This window comes from Dermacentor silvarum, chromosome 1 (genome assembly GCF_013339745.2).
Source record: "Dermacentor silvarum isolate Dsil-2018 chromosome 1, BIME_Dsil_1.4, whole genome shotgun sequence".
NCBI classification, from domain to species: domain Eukaryota; kingdom Metazoa; phylum Arthropoda; class Arachnida; order Ixodida; family Ixodidae; genus Dermacentor; species Dermacentor silvarum.
The window spans coordinates 20,874,321-20,894,584 of NC_051154.1; the positions used below are offsets into that span (position 1 = coordinate 20,874,321).

The window sequence follows — 20,264 nt, forward strand, 5'->3', positions numbered from 1 at the left end:
ACGATTTTACAATAGAAAGTTGCGACAGTGGTGTGTAAGCAAACATGGCTGGGAACGGAACACATAGCGGCGGTTCATTGCATCAACTCTGCAAGCGTAGGCGTTTTCAAGAACGGAGGCTGCTGCGCTCAACGACAATGGTCGCCTGTGCTCTTCGAGACTGCGCACTCGGGCAGCCACAGACGAAGTGGTGCTGCGAAGCAGCTGCGTGGGTATAACCACGGGGTAGCGGATCTTGCGAGAATAATTGCGGGATTCGGTGTCCTTTTGCGCCCCTCGTGCTGCTGCATAGCCGCGGCTACGCGCGTGTCCCAGGGAACCCGGTTTTCCGCGAAGCAGTTTCGGGAGGCACTACATTTGGGAGCGGCGTGCATCACGTGACGTATGATGAAGGGTCGTGACCCCTTCCGACTGGCTCTCGTGACGGGCGCTTCTCGCGCATCACGGCGGCTGCCGGACAGGCTTTGTCCGCGCGCGGATCGAAAGCGCGATAGGCCGCCCAGCCCCCAACGCGAGCCCCTCGTAGGCTGTGCGCATCCGCCGCTGCACGCCCGCTCGCCTATCGCATTGTGTGCGGACGACGATCGGGGCGCCGCCACTTCGCGGACGTCGAAGGCCTTGTCCTCGTTCCCTTCTCTTCGCCAAAAAGGAAACAAAATGCCACTCGCGGTCTGGAATTAGCTCCTCGCAAGCATCAGTTTGAGAAGCACGCCTGACGGTGCCACGTTGGCTGCTGCTGCGACTGTCCTCGTTTGATGGGCATCCGAGGAACTTCGTGTCTTCGGAAAGCGTCTTCCGGTTGCCTGCACTCGTTCGTGCCTATAGCCGGCGCTGCAGCCTTGAACGGTGGTAGTGCTGATGGCTAACTTGCCTGGCCGCTTCGATGTCTCTGGAGCACGAATGTTGCTGAGCGCGTGTCCATGTAGGCCTTGTTAGCGAGGGGAGCTCTTCAATATTGAGAAAATGAACACCGCAGAATCATGCTGTCGCATCCTCGGCGCGCGTGCATCGTTCCGTCCGCCGTTCGTTGAACACTGACTGCGGGGCTTTCTGCCATGTATGCGATGCGCGCATTGCCCGCGGCGGCGACCCCGGTGCAGCGACACCCGAGCGGGAAGCGGCAGCATTGACCTGGGTCACTCACCCGTCGTCTCGCGTGGAATCGCGCATGTCCCCGTTGGCTTCTTCGCGGGTCCTTCGTCATGCATCACCGCCGATTCGCCGGCGGCCGCAGACGCGCCTTCCCGCGGCCTCTGGAGGAAAGACGAAACCCGCGCCACCATAGCAGGCTTTCTTTTTTTTTTTTTTTTCTTCTTCTTTTCTTTTCGAGACGCGGTCGTGCACGCGCGCCTCAGCAGCAAGAGTCGCTGGTCCGATGAGCAGCAGCAGCTCGCCCGCTGCTCCACGAAAGCAAACGCCGCAAGCGTTGCAGTGTGACGCGCTGTCAGCCGCCTTCGCTCAACTCGAAAGCCCTGCGGCCCTTGCTGCTGCTGCTTGTCGGTGGGCTGCTTGTCGGCCGGAGCGTCGCCAGTGTTTGAATACGCCTATCACGAAAGAGAGAAGAAAAAAAAAAAAACATGTCAAACGGCTCGATGGCTGAAACGCAGTATTCGGAGAGCGGAGCGCGCACTCCCGCGTACGTGAATCGTGCACGGGAAATTCGTCTCGTCGTTACCGAATCTGATCGCGTTCGCGGCTGGTCAACCCTGTTTATCTCGTGAAGTATGTTTACACGCGCGTACACTTGAATTTTGGTTATTTTCTCTCAGTTCTTCTGTTTAACGGTCGTGTACATTTATTCCGAACATAAATATCTCCCGCTTTGGTTACGGCAGTTACTCTATCGCTCATAAGGATGGGAGGTAAAATTTCGGTGCCTGAATGGTTGTCAAGAAACGTTAGTGAAGACTTGTAACGCGCTAAATTGCTTCCGATCGTATGGTTTTGTCTCGAAACGCGTTTTCCGACGATAGAAGTTGCTCCTGTGGCCGTCATTCGGTTCCCACGACGCATGAGCTATCACGATAGCGATTATTGCGATAACGACATTATCCGCCCTACTTGCTCATTTACCCAAAAGGCTTAAGCGCCCGCAGCGGACGACAGGGTTCTCCTCGGTTTGCAAGGGCCACGAGGCGCTCCCAAGCGATGCATGCACTTGCACGACGTGAACTCGGGCGGCACCGCGCGCGGTACACTCGAGAACTGGTTCACAAAGTGCAGCCAAATTGAAGATTATCAACAGGAGGAGGCGAGAATGTGTAGCATAGCGGGCCGCCGCGACGTCAGTTTAGGCAGATTACAGTTACGGCGCGACAGAGTGCGCTCAGCTGGCCTCCCGGTATACAAAGTGTTGCAGCGCCGATGTCATGTATTGTGACTTTTGCTCGCGGAATCGGGTGCAGCAACACGCTCGCCGAACAAAGCAACAGGCCCTATAAAGATCTATTGGATTCACGAATGCGGATGCCCTAGCGAAGTTCCGCCGCAGATCTTGCGGTAATTGGCGGACGCCGTTCAAACAAATAGCTGACAAAAGTCCAAGTTGCTTGGACTTTAGTTCAATGCCGTGGTTTATTTCATCTTCGCTTTGCTAGGTAAATTGGGTTTCGCCGAACTAATATGATAACTGTCGTAAGTTCTTTAGAAATTTAATATGTAGAGGCCGACTTATCGGTCTTTCTGAAAAGTCAAAGGCGCGGCTCGCGATCATCCAGAGGGAACAGCTGCGGGAAAGCCGCTCCTGCTGGGGCGTGTATTCGGCGAAGGCGGGCCTGCACGGCACCCGTCGCAGATCCCCGCGATGCTGTCGGTCGGTTTTTGAATGCACGTGATTCGCTGTTAGTGCGCCGCACTTTTTGTCAGTGCTTCCGCTCACCGCTTCTTGTGTAATACCCAATCGGGCCTTTAAGCTGTTGAAATCACTAAATAAAGCAAAACGGACGAGACCCGTCGAAACGGAGGGCGTTTCAAAACGGCGGATGGCTGCAGTTCCGGCCTTCGGTGACCAGACTGCAGTGTCGCGTGTGAGTCAGCTGCGCGCATCGCATTCCGGACAGGCCAAGGCCACCTCTGCCGCCGGGATTCTGCCGGGGCACGGCCGTTCGGGGACGTCATTTCCCGGCGCAGTGCATGACGTGCCTATACACACACACACACTTACTTCCCCGTGGCGGCGTTGTTTTATGTGCTGCGTTGCGGCCGGGCGTACTACGTGCCCGGCATGCTCAAGGAGCCGCCGCGTCCGCACCGCTGGTGTTCGCGCAAGGACCGCTTCGACTGCTGCGGTTCGCGCGTGGCCCACAAATGAACGTGCGCTTTTTACCGATGACCTCTCCTGTGCGCCTCGCAGGCGGAGTTCGCTCACGACGCAGGGTGATGGTTCCAGTAAGCATTTGTTGCGCGCGCTCTCTGAGCAATGTTTCCGTTATAAATCCCTCTGCTTTCCTCTTGCGTTATCCTAAGTTCGCGCGGTGTGACTGCGTCCTTCTGACATTTTATCGGCTGGATTCGGTCCCAGTTCCATGTTGACTAGCGGTTTTGCTTATATACCAAGCGCTCGGCGTCGGTGAGAGTACACACTCCCAACTACCGTGCGCAGGCTCGGTAGCGAACACGCTTTGTGAAGGGGGAGGGCAATACCTTGTTACGGCCATCTTACGGAGACGTCACGCGAGCGTTAAAAGCGGCGCGGGGCCCTGCAGGAGTGGAGAGGGGGCGGTATCTCTGCATGCGCGTAATGATGATAGATGGCGGCAGGCTGCCCCAAATTGACGCGCGTTCGTCCTTTCTGACCGGCCGCGGTCTTCTTGCTCGGCCGCGTCCGTCGTCGCGCCTCAGCCGAGCCCGGTTTGTTGCGTGCTCGCAGATTAAGTCGTCCCTTCATTAGGCTGGATGACCGCGTGAAGGATTGATGCTCCGCCAAGCAACCCGGGACCAGGGGCCTCGAATGTCTTGAGTGGTCTTGATCTCAGGACGAGGCAGCCTGAAGCTAAGGAAACATTGATCTCTTAACACCGATATTGTTTTTTTTTCTTATTTTTTTTTAATACTTCGCTGCAGCGAGCGGCGTAAATTTGCAAACAGTTTTACTTGCGGTCGCAGTTTAGCGCTTTCACGCTGCGGTGTCTACACTCTATAAAAAAAAAAAGTTTACACCCTTTGTGTCGTATCTTGTCCCCAAACAATTGATAATCGTCATCTGTCTTGTGCGCATTTCCTTTCTTTAACGCTGCGAGCCCGGTACTTCCTATATAGTAACGAAAGGCTTGCGCGTTATCAGCGCGACACAGCATTCTCGGCAGGAAAGTAGCGAGCGCTGAGTTTTCAAGGAAGGAAACGCAAGCAAGGCAGATGACGATTATTGTTTGGGGACAATTAATACGACCCAAAGGGTGCAAACTCTTTTTACAGTGCTTTCTCTTGTTTTAACACCAGGTCGCCGGTTCGATTCGAGGCCGCGGTGGCCGCATTCAGCGGGGCAAGCGGAATGCGCAAGCGCTCGCGCATTTAAGCTTGGGTTCATGTTAAAAGGACTGTTGGTATTCAGAATTAATGCGCAGCCGTCTACTATACGGCGTCCATCGTAGCATGTATACTGTAACAACCTTTGGACGGTAACCACGTTAGTTATTACTAATTAATGCTAAAGGGTTTAAATTATTCCCCGAGTTATTGTTTGACGGTTCCATGCTCACCGCTTATATGTGCATTCACGAAGGGAAACTCGTTGCTCAAGTTATATCGCGCCACGCTTGTGTTCACGGCATTCCGGCGGCTCCATGTATGTAATTTCGGCGCAGAACTTCCGCTGCAGTGCTGGCATTCGTTCCGTTTCTCGTCACGCTTCTCGAATGGACCAATACGCCGCCGTGGCTGGTTGCTATCGTATATAGTCGTGCCTCACCTGACGTTATATCATTTTGAATATATCCAGCCCTGGGAATTGACCCGTGTATAGCGATTGTTCGTTTGGCGGCAAGCGTTTTGTATAGCAAAACAAGAAACCGTAAACACGCGTAGTATTTATTGTGAAAAGCAAGATGAGCGTTGTTTCTTTCGGTTCGCAGTCCGTACAGCTCCCGCGTTAATACAAATGGTGTGAAATAAGTTTATGAAAAATAAAATGTAACAAAAATTGCTTATGGATGATAAAAATGGGAAGGGCAAATTCTCGCAGCTTGACATCGCACAAAAGTTTTACGAACAGCTTGATATCTTTCTTTGGCCTCAGGTGTTCTACCTGCCCGTTTCCCAAGCATCTGTGTACACCATGCCGTTATATGCGCATTTAATGAAGGGGACGTTAGTTAAGGCCAAGAAATATATCTTCGCTATAACCAGTCGCAGAAACGTAGCGCTAACACGAGCATTGAAAGGCCTGTATTATAGGTTGCAGTGGCGCTGAATTTGGTGAATTGAGCAGTTCCGGACGTTCCCTGTATTTATAGGACGTATTCGCCTCTATATGTGTCGCAATGTGAGTGTGCCGGTGTAGGCCTGAATATCGGCCATTTCGATGTGGACTTGCGAGGGGGTCCATTGTGGGGCCGTAATACGCGCGAGCGCGTTCCGTGTGGTCCCGAGCTTTGCTTTCTTTGCACGGAACAACCAGCGCATGCGCTTTATTAAGTCCCGGCGTGCGTGGATGGCGGCGTGAAGCGTGCGGAAAGTGCTCGTCGCGATGCCGGCGCGCTGGTGCGTGTCGCCGCTTCTCGCCAAGCAGTGGGAGAAGGCCCTTGCGTGCGAATTAGCGCAGCAGCGTGCGTTCGTGTCGACGCCATTGTGTTACCTGTGACGCCGAGGACGTTCTCTTGGCTTCCATACCCCGAATGAAACATGATTGCTAGCTAGGGTCCCGGCTGCAGGGGGTTGCGATGACATCTAGGGCAGTGCCGGCCAGCTCCCGGTTCTTTACTGGGTTCCCGGAACCCTGTAAACCGCTCTCACCCTGTAAACATCAGAGAACGTTTGTCGATGCCGGAGAAAATTGGAACGTCGATATGCGCCTCATGACTTTAGCCTGATGCTGCGGACTTGTGCGGAAGCGAATGAGCGGTGCACGTCGTCTGCAGATCACAGGGATTTCGCGTGCCCTTGCGAACATGTTCGTCTGCGACGGTGTGAGATTGCACTTGAATGTAGTGTGGTGGCACTTAGACCTTGCAAATCTGTGTAACTGTTCCGGAGTTCTGGCCGTGTCACGGGCGTGCATACTTTCGTGACACACACTGGATCCACTGTTAGTGAAAATCTTTTACGTCAAGTAGAGCTTTTCGGATGGTGGTTTCTGAGCGGGGCGCTGTATGCGCCACAGCGACATGGCGCGCGCTTCCGTGGGACGAGGACCGTTGTTGCCGACTGGCGACATCTGGCGGCAGGCCGAGCGAGGGGCTTTCCGTTAGGCCCAGGTGTCCGGTTCACCTGGACGGGGAGGGCGACCTTTGGTGCTCCCTCGAGGGCACCCCGGCCGCCCTTGCGATCTGCGGCGCAGATTTACCGTTGCAAGCTCCCCCTCGCGCGAAGCCATTAGCGCGCGGGACGAGTGAAGGAAGCCACTTGTGCACGTCGAGAAGGCGCGGATGGGTTTCTGCGAAAACAGACCAAGGGGGAAGAAGTCGGAGTCCCGCATCCTCCCCGTGACAAAGGAGCGGTGCCGCTGCTCCCCACGGGAGAGGGAGGGAGGCCCGAGCGGCATCTAGAGGGATTGCGGCAGGTCACGACGCCATCGATTCCAGGCGATTGCTGTCGTGTCTGTAAGCTCTTAAAAGCGCAATAGTTTTGAGCCGCCTTTAGAGGCGCGCGCGCTATGTTTTGCCTCACGAGAGCTTATTTTGGTACTGCGTTTGCGAATAAGAATGCGGGGTTCTGTTGAGTCTACCACGATTGGTTGCGGTGGACTTGGCTACCGCCGGTAGTGATAGCGCCTATGGTGAATGGCATTCGGAAGCAGCAGCCATATCCTGTGTGCCCTTGACGCGTGCCACTTTTCCTCGCGGTCTTCTCGCCTTCTGCTGGTGTTGCCCCGCTACGTTGACGCATCTAGCGGGGCCCCAGACTTGCTCGTTTCTGTATAGCGCGCCAGCTGCTCGCTATGCGGATTCCGAAGTGGCCATTGTGATCAACCGCTGGGACTGGGGCTCGCGCGCGCGAAAGAGAAAGCACGCGACTCTTACGTGGGGTTCGGGGATGGGGGAAGGGCTTTCTCTCTATCTTTTTTTTTTTTTTTCTTCACTGCTCCCCCTCGCGCCCGTCTTAATTTTTCTCTGCGCGCGCGGCGCGCGCTGGCTGCGCGTGCTCGGCGAGTGACCCCGATCGCGACCAGCTGCCGAATGGGAAGCGCACGGTTGCCTGCCAGGCTTCGGCTCTCACGCCTCGTCGCTCATCGGAGTGGCGGATTAGCGACTCGAACCCGCTAATCCGTGGTCCGTCGAGTGAGGCACTGGAGTTGCAGTTCTCTGTGTGAGGCACGCTGTGGAGCCCAGTTCATGGACACTTTTTGCGGATGAGCTCTCATTCTACACCGGTTATAGATTTTCAGGACAATATAGTTTTCTTCATTTATTTAAAGTTGAAGTTCTAAATGATGCCACGGACCGCGAAGGCCACGGGCCAAAACCCAGCCGTTCCTTCATTTCCATTCCTGCTGTTCGCTCGAACAGCGGAAATGTTCGGATGTGTGGGCTTAGATCGTGCTGCGTTACACGGCTATACTTTTGTGCTCACTGTTTCGTTCGTAACATGGAAAAATGCGTAATGAGCTCGTTCGATATGATCTCGTCGACTGCATTGCGACGCTATTTTTGCAGTGTAAATGAAACAAATGAATCTGGAACGCCTTGCTGTAGCAATATATTTATGTACTCCATCATGATCATCCCCTATTTTAGGTCCACCGCAGGACCAAGGCCACACTCAGCGATCTCCTGTTATAATATGAATACGGCATGCGCCAAACACAAGGACGAGGAAGTAAACAGGACGCGTCAGTCCTTGTCGTGTTTTGCGCTGCTGTACTCATAATGAATCCTTGCCGACTAGTTAAATGTTAGTGCTCTCAGCTGTATGAGTTCCCGGTATGTGTGACACCGTTGCTCACGGCGGTGCTCGATTCTTTGTTTGCAGACGGGCCCACTTGCGCAACTGCCTTGAGAAGCTCAAGGAAATGGTGCCGCTGGGACCTGAGGCGAACCGCCACACTACGCTAGGCCTGCTGAACAAGGCCAAAGTCTTCATCAAGGTGAGCTGGCTGTAGCAGCTGTGCGCTCTCGATTCCGGTCGGGGAGAACGCTTCCCTGCCTTATCGCGGCGCGGCCCTGACGTCCTCTCGGTGGCTGTTGCTGGCTTACAAACGCGCTGTTTTCCAACTGTTCGCGAGGCGTATCCTTGGCTGTGTTACGCCGGTTCGAGAGATGCGGATCTTGCGCGACTGGCGGGACGCGTGTGCACCCGGCGTGCCCGTATACAGCTGAAATAGAAGTAGCTGGAGAACCTGAGTAACAGTCTTGCTAATGGCCTAGGCAGGCTTCAAGAAATTGTTGGTTGCGATACGGCTCGCGGAAACGTATTTAGAGAGCAGCCATCATTTTACTTTGGACACATATGCCGTTAACAGTCTCGCGCAGCAGCAGCGTACTCTAACAAGCGCTCTATATGTTCCCTGCCCATTTCGTGCTGGAATGGTATGGCACTACTTCGTATGTTTATTGATGCGAAGCGTTCTTTGGCTCACTTTAGACACTTTGCGTAGGAAGTAGGTTCCTCTTTCGTATTGTTTCGGGCCCACTCAATAAAATGGAATTGAAATGTCCGATGGTAGGATCGAACCTCAGCGCAACAGCCCGATGCTGTAAACCACTATAGGCCACTTGTTTTATATCTCACTTGTGCCAACCCGAGCTAACTTCTAGACGGCTGGCGCGTGGGGCACGTCACATAGCACGAACGAGAGCCCGTGCGCACGCGCCAGTTTCCATTCGGTGACGTAGACTGTAGGGAGTGAAATGCGCGTGTGATATACAGGGTGTTTCAGCGAACACTTTCAAAAATTCTTGAAGTTTACCTGTGGCAGATAGCCCAATTCTAGTTAATGAGCCGGTCTACTCTAAGCGGCGGACATTACTTGCGAAAAAATTGAAATGCATAACTGACTAATTAATAAAATTCACTAATTAAGTTTTTAACTACTTACCTGATGGCTCATATTGTAATCTACAAATTGTAGCCATGGAATTCGCAAGACGGATCCACTTGGAACGAATTCTCGGAATGACACCAGTTTCGGGATATTAATCCCCGAACTTTGCGGAGAAATGCATTGGCGTTCCAGTTAATTTTGTGCTTCAATGCATAAAACGACGTTTTGTTAAGAAACTAATTGGAACGCCAATGCATTTCTTCGCAAAGTTCGGGAATTAATATCTCGAAAGCAGTGTCATCCCGGGAATTCGTTCCAAGTGGGCCTTGCGAACTCCATGGCTACAATTTGTAGGTTACAATATGGGCCATCAGGTAATTAGTTATAAACTTAATTAGTAAATTTTAATAATTAGTCGATTATGCATTTCAATTTTTTGCGCAAGTAATGTCCGCCGCTTCGAGTAGACAAGATCATTAACTAGAATTGGGCTATCTGCCACAGGCAACCTTAAATAAATTTTGAAAGTGTTCGCTGAAACACCCTGTATATAGTCAATCTTATTGCCATCTTTTGACAAGCTTCACGTCATCGCATACGAACGGTTTGCTTTAAAAAGTGACAATGTGCCAGTTTATCCTATTCTTCTATTGTGTACGCGGCTATAGCGCTTTTAAACGCTGTGTTAGGCTCTTTTGAAATCTGCCCAAGTCGTAATGAAATGGGTGGTAACCTTTCTTCGCCGGAGTAAAAAAATAATAATGATAATAATCGGCAAAGAGACTTAAGACTGCTTACGTGTTGGAATGCGAAAGCATTATATATACCGTTTGTAAACCTCTTTGTAGACCCATTGCTTATACCGTTTGTAGAACCATTTTTCACCTGTTTTTTACTCTTTCTGGCGTCGGCAATTTTTGGTACCATCTTTCGGTCACGCCGACGGATTTTCGCGTAATGGCGCATAGAACGAAACAGTCGTAGATTGTGCCACCACCGTCGTCGTCGTGATCCCGTCGTAACGAACATGGTCGCGTCACACACACGCGATTGCTTCACGTACACAAAGTCGCAGTTTCGCCCGAAAGGCCAAGCATCAATTGCGATAGCAAATTAGTAGAGAGCTATACGGAGTAAGGATAGTAGTTTTATCGGCCGTATAAACTTGGAGACATTCGCTTGGAAACCCTTGAATTCTAGTCAATACCTTATTACGTCTCCGCTGTACATTACCGTTTCACTGCCGTCCAAAGTACGTGTTCACCATGCTAGCTCAGTTGATTTGGCGCGCCAGAGCTTTGCAGTGCTACGTTACTGCACACCGGGACGGTTTCCTGCGAAGGTAAAAATAGAAGGATAAGCACTACGCTGCCAGAGGAAGACGCGGGCTGCAGACAACGCTCGTACGATAGGGCGTTATCAATCATTGCGGCCCCTTCGCGGTGGATGACCGCTGCTGCTTCAAGCACGTGTCACTCCTCTGTCGTGACACGCCCACACAGAGTATTCTGTGTTCTAAAATAATAAAAAGTTTAACATGCCAACATCACGATCTAATGATAATAATTTCTGGGTTTTACGTGACAAAAACCATGATCTGATTATGAGGCGCGCCGTAATGGGGGACTCCGGATTAATTTTGACCACCAGGGGGTCGCAATGCACGGTACAAGGTCGATCCACATACTATGGGTCGCGAAGTTTCGGGCGAAAAGCGGTTCAGAACCAATTGTCACCGACATCAGCAAGGGTGGTTATGGTTGCAGCGATTGAAGCGCGACTATGTTTGGAGGGAATAAACACTGGGAAATAAAAAGGCGTTTTTTTTTTTTAAATAAAGCGAGACGCAGTTAGATTCATTCGACGAAAATACAATTCTTAATCCATTTTATATACGCATGGCGAGAAAAGAAGATACACCTCTATTTTACTTGATCATTATCAATAAATACCGTTTTTCAGCGCCCATCGATTGCGGCGGGCGTTGACGCCGCTATCACTTGCAATGCAATGCAGCGCTTGGAGTGCGTGGAAAGGCGCGCTCGATCGTAAAGTTCACCTGTTACTATACGCCCCTCTCATATGTGTTGTTTTGCATGTCGACGTTTGTCTGAATTAGGTGACGCGGGTAGTTTTATTGTTTCTTGACCTGTGCAGTCAAAAGTATACGGAGTTGCGACCGTCAGATATTTGTTTACTTTAGTTGTTTTCGTGTGACAGTGCTGGCCGACGGGCTTGGCGTCCGACGAAAGGACGAGCACTCTACGCAATCTATACGCCCAAAGCATTCGTCGGCCTACAAAGAAAGTATGTTCTGTGCAGCGATGCGATTTCGACACCCGTACGGCTGACCTTTTCCTGCATCGCTTTCCGCGCTGAAAGCTCGGAACGCCCATCTAGTCGAATGGCGGGGCGTTTGAATATACAGCTCTAATGGCAGGCCTCCGAAAACAAATTCCGCTCCGATGAGAACAAAATGACGTCACTTCTGTTTTTAACGCATATGACGTCAAATTATTTTTCTTCCGCCGGAAGTGTTCCCCCCTCACCCAGATGGCGCTAAGCCCCATGAACCACCGATAAGCCGCCATGTTTTGAACGTATGGGCTTCTATGGAAGCTTCGCTATATATACCAGCTGTATTTACCTTGCACGGTACACGAGCGTCTTTGCATTCCGCTCCCATCGGAATGCGGCCGGGATCGAACACGCTACCTCATGCTTAGCAGCGCAACCCCGCTGCCACGGCGGCGCTTATGTGTCACACAATGCGTGCACACAATGCCGCGTTATGCTCACACCCGAGATACTTAGCGCCCCTATCAAAATAAGCTTCCTAGTATAGCTTCCTATACTAAGAAGGTATATATTAAGGACTGGGCTGCACAACTAAGAGCCCGCGTTTAGCGGCTTGCGTCCGAGTTCAGACTTGTATATATATAGCACCAGCACACTATATACATAGTCTGCTGGTGCTGTATTCAGAGCATACACATATGATGAGGGAAATGTCAGTTTTGTCGACATACACACAATGCACGACAGGAGACGTTGGCGCGCCGTCAGGCCCATTAAAACAAAAGGGGTGTAGAAGCAGCGTATCTCTTTGGCAGCACATGAGGAAACCACTCGCCCACCGAGCGCATTCGTCAAGTTACCGACGCCAAGGTCGCATTTATTGGAGCATTGTATTTATAGATAACATGCGCTTTGCCATTATGTTTCGATAGAATCAATGATGCCGTCGCCTCATAGGTTTTATTCGCTACCATGAGTCGCGCTTTTGTCGAGGGCTTGTTTTCAAAGGGGCACTGAATCACCCTTCGGGCTTGATGTGAAAACACATATCATGCGCAGATGTGAACATCTCAGACAAATTTTGTAGTCGTGCGCAGCCCGTGGAGTTTATATATCGTCGGCGCAATTACTATATATCCTCAGTGCTGGTCAAAGGAGGTTATAAATGAAATGCCGGAGCGGCGAATGATCCCCGAGTGTCCGTATCGTAATTAAACGTCCAGAGGAACCAGAGGAAACCTTATTTTATCTTACAGAAATGGATCCCGCACCCACGAGCGGAGCGCGATGTAACCTTTTTCTCAAACGCCCTCTTTTCAAACAGAGGACTTCGCCTTACGCGTTTCGAAGCTGCCGGCGACTGGCATATGTCGTCATATGCAAGATTCCCATAGACGGCTCCTATTGACCGATAGCCGCTGCAGGGCAGGCTCATGTTATATACGCGTATCCGGTGAAGGTATGCGTCTTGGATGGTTGTTCCCATGGAGCGGCGCGGTGTCTGTCCGACACCTTCCTCGTTGACAGAAAGGGTTGCTGCCGCTACGGCTCCCCCGTCGCCGTTTGGCTGCCGTTTTCACGCAGCGGCAGTCGCCAAATTTCTGTGAAAGGTACCAAATGCGACCTCTGTTTCCCAGGGTCAAAGATTGCTCTACGCAATTTAAAGGAGTACTCACAGGAAAATTTTGCCTTGTTTTTATTGCTTTATTAGATAGCCGTCGAGACTGTAATTACGTCATGGTGCCTCGGCCAATTCATCGAGCAGCGTAACAAATATAGCTAATTACACTACCTTTTAATTCGACAATTCGATTGGCGCGCTGTACAAACGATGTTACGAACCGCGAATCGGAGGACTAAAACGTGTGGCCGGGGTGCCGCCCCGCTCCGTCAAAATGAAGTACGTTGAGGGGCGATCAGAAAAGTAAGTTTTGCGCGTATAGTAGCTGCGCTCCTACTAGGTCTCTTCGAAACATTTTCTTGATATATTCCGGGGAGGCACCAAACTCGTTACAAGGTGTTTTTGAGTCTTTAAAAAAAAATAAAAAAATAAAGGTAGTCGGGGCTTCTTTTAACGCTGCATTAACACTTCGCTTAAAGAAGCACGTCATCGAAAAGAGCGCATTTTGCGCGGCAGGAAAGCTGTAAACGTTTGCCAGAAGGTGATGCGAAAGATCAGACAAGCTCCAGCCTCAGTGTGCACGACGTTGCCAACCTGCAACCACATCGTCGAAATCGCGGTTGCGGTTTGGTAAGCGACTTAGTATAAACATGGATGCCACCACGATTGTTCCCCTTAACGGCATCCTCTCGATGCGAAAACTGACACTGCTTTCAAGAACAGGTGTGGGCGTATCACTGACCTCTAGCATATGGCGAAAATAGCTTAGGAAAGGAACAAAGGTATCGCTCTTTTCTCCGTTGAAGCGATTGTGCAAGCTTCGGCCGTCTGGGGTCAGCGACCGCAGCGTATATAAGTGGATGGCGCAACAATCATATAACCGGAGCCTTGTTTTACAGTGTATACCTTGCCCAAGCTGCGTTACCTGGAGCGTGGCTACTTCGCATGACGGCTGGAACGCTGAAAAATGCATACCGCGGCACGGGGCTCGACCCTGGGCCCGCCTCGTGATTGACCAGTATTTTTCTGTGAAACTAATCCCGCAACTCGTATAGCAACGTACAAATTGGCGTAGCTATATACGTGGACAATTTTCTGTGCCGATGGAGCCGGAGCTTCAAAAATGTGGGACAGCGACGTTGCATATGTACGGTGCCGAAATTAGGTGCTGTCTTTAACGTAATAAACTAAAAAGTTCATTTTCGTTATATGCGACGTTTTGGTAGAAAATGTGCACTATATTTGCCTTTGCGTCTCGGCCAAACCTGAACGTACACTCTTGGTCAAAAGTATACGGGCTACGTTGCGTGCGATGGCCAGGTGGGTCACAAGCTGTTTAAGGGAGCTCAGGACAGATAACTGAGACGAAGCGCTTTTCATTTCTGTCATCTCGTCTAGACCGAAAACTTTCATTGGTACAAACATGCTTATAAGGTTAGATCGTGATATTGAGCGCTCGTATGCCTTCTATTCATTGTTGGTAGTCAGCCTCTTGAAGCTGCGGAGTACCTTTATCGTGGCCAAGATGTTACAGGGGACCAATATCATAATGAAATTGCCAGACGAATAAAGATGGGTTGGATCGCAAATGGCCAGCACTCTCAAGGTAGCTTTTGGGGCCGAAACTTTTAGAACAGCAAGGACCGCGCCGCGAGTGATTGAGTGGCAAGTCATGGGTGTAACGGGATGGGGAGTATGGGTTAGCGAGCAACGTTTATCGTATTCTCGCCGAGATGCGCAGAGCAGATGGTCTGATAGAGTAGCAGAATGGGGTGACAAGGGAAGGGAAACGTCGACGATAGCGGAGGATTAGGCGCTGCGATGAGATTGGGAAATGTGCAGGCAGGCAGACTTGGGTAATTAGAGATGGAGGCCTTGGTCATGCAGTACACTGATAATAGTAGGCTGATAATGATGATGTAGTCTTCTGTTACGACGTGTCGGCATGTTAACAACATATCGCAAAAAATCAAGGCGTTCAAACATGGTTTTTATTTTTATCTTTTGACCGCCAACAGCAAAAGAGCTAATAAATCATTTCTGGTTGTTTATTGCTTTATTTTGAGCAGCGCGTTGCTCCACATCGGAGACCTGAGGCCTGTCCATGCATGCTTAATTGCGCTCATAAGTAGCACTGCGCTGACTAGTCACCACCGCTACGCGGGTGTTCACACACCTGCCCGTTACAATGGGCGAAGCATGAAATCACCATAATCATCATGTCGTACAATAAAGGTGCCACGCCGCACCTCACCGTCGGTATTTTTGTATTTTTTTTTAAACAAAGGCACGATTGCGGAAAAAGAAAAAAAAAAAAAAAAAAGGAAGAAAGCGAGCTTTTGGTTCCCTTGTGTTGCACAGTTTTGCAACGTTTTTTTTTTCTTTTTTTTTCTGGCAGCTAAAGTATGAGAAAGCATATTTCAGTAGCTAATCAAGGGCAACATGAGCTGTGTCCGCTTTTGTCGAAGCCACCGTGAGCGTAGCCTGTCAGGTCCAGTTCTTGCCTCGTATTTCACGAAGTCCGGTCGAGGTACAGTGGTGAGCACTGTTAGGGTGAACACCTCATTAGTATTCAAGTTGGGATAACTTCAACATACCTTCTACTTCAGGGGGAAATGTGCCGAATGCGACGACGCCTATTGATGATGCCGATAAAAAAGTACTAACGAGGTGTTCACCCTAACAGGGCTCACCACTGCACGTGTTGCCATTAGTGTGTAGTGGTAGGACGTGACTCGCTGTCGCCGAGCTAGACTGGCCAGGCTGAATGACAATGGCTACAGCGGCTTCTGCGGTAAACGAGCGAATGTGATCGGGGTTGCGTAGACAAGTGGTGCAATGGCGGACTCGCTGGAATGCCTCGGCACTGCTGCCCGCACTCGGTGAAGCCGGCTGCCTTTCACAGTTCTCCTTTGCACACCACCCGAGCGCTAAGGCACATACGGGCAGGGGCATAAGCTTTTCTGTGCAGGCACATTCCTGCCCCTACCATTTAGCGCCGCAATATGTACTGCGGTGTTTTGTGACGATGGCTTGCGCCAGGGAAAGAATGCAATCGGACCTTTTAGTTGATCGCATGCACCCGGTGCAAGCTGTTGCTTGCTTCTAGCGTGCCTTCACTTTTTACGTTACTGTGTTTCACTGCTGGCCGTTCGAATATTGGACATTCAGTGCCCACCGAGCATGTCATCGACCCGGGCCTCGGTCTGCTCGGTGCCGTCGCCTAGAAATAAGCTCGCTCTATTTTCAACGACGTGTTGTTTTGCTGACCGTTGCTAAGTTAGCCCTGTAGCTGCTACTGAGGAGCGAGAGCCGGCACTTAGAGCTTTCGAGCAAGTTTATTTTGAAAATAACTCTTTTTCTTCCAGAACTGCCGCTCAGAAGGGCTGCGTTGTGTGGCCTCCATATTTTTGTTTAAGGCCCTAGTTCAAAGTGGCTTCGTCCCGTTACGCAAACAGTGCACCGGGTGCGAGGGATTGTGTATTGCCCTTGAAGGTTTCATCACAAGGCTAATCGCCGGAGGCGGCCCGAGTTCAAAGGAGCCGCAGTTTTGAAGAACCCTGCATGTGATTCACGTTTTTTGCCGCCAATGTTTGGAATTTTGGAGCAGTGGCTTCAGTCTTACTATGACGCTCATTATTTTTTTTTCGAGATATTTGAATTGAGTTGTACCGTTACCGCATTTACACACTTCATATTGTGCCGGAAACGACCGATGAAGCCATGCATGATGAAAACAAAGCAGTTAATAAAGATTGTGCGGCCATCTGCTCGAACATGTTGGCGTAGCCATTATACTGAAAGACGTATCAGGAGTACCGGTGACAACATTCTCTGAAGCCATGAACCATAACGCGCCATACGCATTCTTGCGTTGCACCACTATTGTAAAAAATAAAAAAAAAACAAAAAAAAATCTGTAGCACTTTGGTGGTGATTATGTCGCACCCGACGTTTGTGCCATCACTTAAGTTTTACAATAAAAGTTGTGCGCGCTTTGGTTGAGCGCAGCGTCACAAGATGTAGCCACCGACGCTGCTGCATGTTTCTACACCCTTCCGGTGTTCTATCGCGCTCAATGTGAGCTACGAGAGCGCGAGGCAAAGCGGGCGCGCGTTGTAGCTCATACTGAGCGCAATAGTACGTACTACGCGCGCGCCAGTACTTAAAGGGAGTGTTGGCCGTACGTTCTGTAACTGGAGGGTTGTTAGCAGGCTTGGTTCTCCGTAGCTGCGTAGGAAAGGGCGCAGGTTTTGGGGGCCTGCTATCTTTCAATTGTGACCGCTTGTGTGTCAGTCCGCGGCGCTGTATACCGCGTGGCGCCGGGAAATGGTCTTTCGTGCGTGCTCGCTCGCGTAGAGATAGCGAGAACCCGAAAGATGAAAGACGGCGAAAACGGCGTAGGGTCCTGTGTGCGAGGGAGCGTTGCTTCCTGGGAAGCGGGTGCCTTGTAGCGGAGTTTATTCGGAAGTCGTTGCCTCGCGCCTTGGAGAGCGGCCTTCCGCCGCCGCGGTGAAAGAACCCGCCGCCTGGAAACGATAAGTCGCGGGGCTCCCCCGCCGTCCACGGAGCGAGCACGCCGAGTCGTAAAAGCATTCTTGTTCCGAGTTTATACTTGGTCGTAAATCGCGATCCTTCAATTGAGTTTCAACACGCGCGTGCCTTGCATCGTACACAGTTGCATCTGGTGTTGATAACGGCCTGGGAGGCGGTTCGGGGGTGGACGAAAAAGAGAAATGTCCACAGCTGTGACGCCTCATGTTTCTGATAGGCTGGTCCAAGGCGTCTGGAGCGTCCCGTGTAGCCGCGACACATTAGTTGCGGACTTACGGCTAAAACCGTTAGTGGTGACGCACTCGTGATGTGCGTCACTCGCCGGCGCTAGCGTCGTTTTTCTCAAGCTGCGACGTGTACGGCACCTTGTGTCGTTGAGTTTCGCTGCCTTGTAGGTAAGCCGGAGTTGAAGAGAATCAGGGTGCTTCAAAATAGGCGCTCTTATTTTTTCCTTTTCTTCTATCCTCTTTTTTCTATCATACGAAAGCAAGACAAAAGCGCACGGCTTCTACACAGCGCCCGTCACCCCTGCGAGGAAGGACAATGCTGGTGGACGAGGATGCCGGCGTCGCGTGCAATGGAATTATTCTGAATTCACTGGTGTATCATCTAGCATGCTTGGCGTGTCGCGATGACAAGCGGAGATTGTGTCGTTCCGAGGGGCCTTCCGTGTCGGTCCGTCGCCGCTTGCCAGATAACAGCGACCCGGGGACGCGGTGCCCCCTCCCCCACCCCACTGCTTCTTTCGTTGCAAGACGGCTCGCGGCAATTCAACGATTCAACTTGCTCGGCGGACCATTGCCGAGATTACGGGGACACGCGCCCGGCGCATGTTGACTGGCGAAGCTGCTTGCGGTGGTGCGTGCATCGACCCCACAGAAGTGTGCGGTGCAGCGTCGCGTGCAGGTCCTCGGGAACACGCCATGGTCGGTGGCTTCTGGCGGGAGTCTGAACAAAATGCTGTGCACGGCAATGGGGACGCGATCTCCGTTTGTATGTTCCGGCATCTAAGTGCAGTGTCTCCTGCTGCGTGTTGCAAAGCCGCCACAAGCACCACGGCAGAATATGAATGCTGTGGTTTAGAATTTGACGCTTGCTCCAGCGCGACCGGAAAAAAAGGGTGTGTTCGGCAAGCGGGTACAAATACTTGTGAGTGTGTTCAATGTCGTACGGGATGAGTAGGGAAGTGCATTATTGCAGTACTGTGGCAGCGAGATGTTTACCTGAACGTAACGCTTGTTTTGTTCCTTCCCACTGTGAGATTACTCAGATATTCACAGTAACGACGCACGGGAGCGTGGTGACGTCCTTGTCTTGGACGCACCGAACCTCGTGGTCTTGACGGGGTTGATACGAACCGTTGCTACGTTGTGAACCGGAGAGTTCCTTCTCGCACTGCTGTGCGCCTCCGGCGAGTACAATGGAGGAGAAAGGCATTGCTCGCTTGTTGTTTGACCGCGCTGTACGCGTGCCACCCCCTGCCACATCCATGCTAGGTCCGCGCACGCGTTCTCGGGCGCTCCAGTTGATGGAAAGTCGACACGAAACCGGTTTGTGATCGGCGTGGGTGTGTTCGGGAGGCACCGGTGCCCCTTTTCGAACCAGGTTCGCCAGGTCTTCCCCCTTTTAGCTCCGTTTCTGTCAGGAGCGGCTGCTCGTGACGCGAATGTTGCCATCATCCGCTGGCTGCGCTCGTGGCAGAAAGCGAGGGGCCACGTGCGCCTTCGTGTTCTGGCCATCACTGCAGCAGCACTCTGGCAGCCGGCTTTTCGTGTAACTTACGCGGTACCTTACGCGGTGCAACGTACTACGTTGCGCGAGTACGTGCAAGGGTACGGGCATTAGCGAAGGCCGGCACCACTGGAGGACGTGGTGTCAAGCTAGTCTTGAAATGTCTTGTTGTGCAGCACGACCGGGGCTCATCCCTGTCGCTTGGGCAACTTGTCAAAGGCGGGCACCTGGACACCGTCCTTGCCATCTATTAATGGAGGCTGATATAAGTGGCGTTGGTTCATACGAACAATCACTATATCGTAGGATTTTTCGCTAGCACCACCACGCAAATGTCAGCGGGTCCTCCGTGCAGGGTTAGCTGTGTGCCATCGCGAAAGGATGTCAGGCGACCACCGGAGCACTTTGATGCAAGCCAGAAATGGATAAAGGCACTCTCGATACACTCTGGCATATCGAGGGCGTTCGGGTTCGCAGGCATCCGGAGAACGTGTTCCCGGTGGCAGGCGCCAAATTTCACGCAGCCGCTATAGCGGACGGGCCTTTGTTTCACCGACGAGAGCTGGGAAAAGGGGGGCACTTGAGTCGCACGTTCTCTCTCGCGCCGCGGGCGCATCGCCTGGTAGCCTGCTCTTCGTCTTGCAGTCAATGCGGCTGGCGCCTCCTTGAGTGCCCCGTCGTCACAGGGAGCGTGTTCGTCGGCGCCGCCTGGCCGGCTCCGTACTTGTGATGCTACTTGCGACCTACCCGCCTGCCAGTGGCCGTGACGTACTACTGCTGAGCACGAGGTCGCGGGTTCGATTGCAGGCAGCGGCTGCCGCGTTCTGGTGGATGCAGGATGCAAAAAACGATCGTGCACCGTGTTCCGGGTGCACGTTAAGGAACTCTAGGAGCTCAAAATTAATCCTAAGGCGCTACCACGGC

At 51.8% G+C, this 20,264-nt stretch overlaps 1 protein-coding gene across 1 annotated transcript in view; it reads left to right on the forward strand.

Annotated features, from left to right (window-relative positions):
• The window catches only part of LOC119457770 (max-interacting protein 1), an 82,720-nt gene that overhangs the window by 46,101 nt on the left and 16,355 nt on the right, over positions 1–20,264 (forward strand). Inside the window, exon 4 of the mRNA XM_037719469.2 lies at positions 8,125–8,239. Coding sequence (XP_037575397.1) covers positions 8,125–8,239 — 115 coding nt within the window. The remainder of the gene's footprint in view (positions 1–8,124; positions 8,240–20,264) is intronic.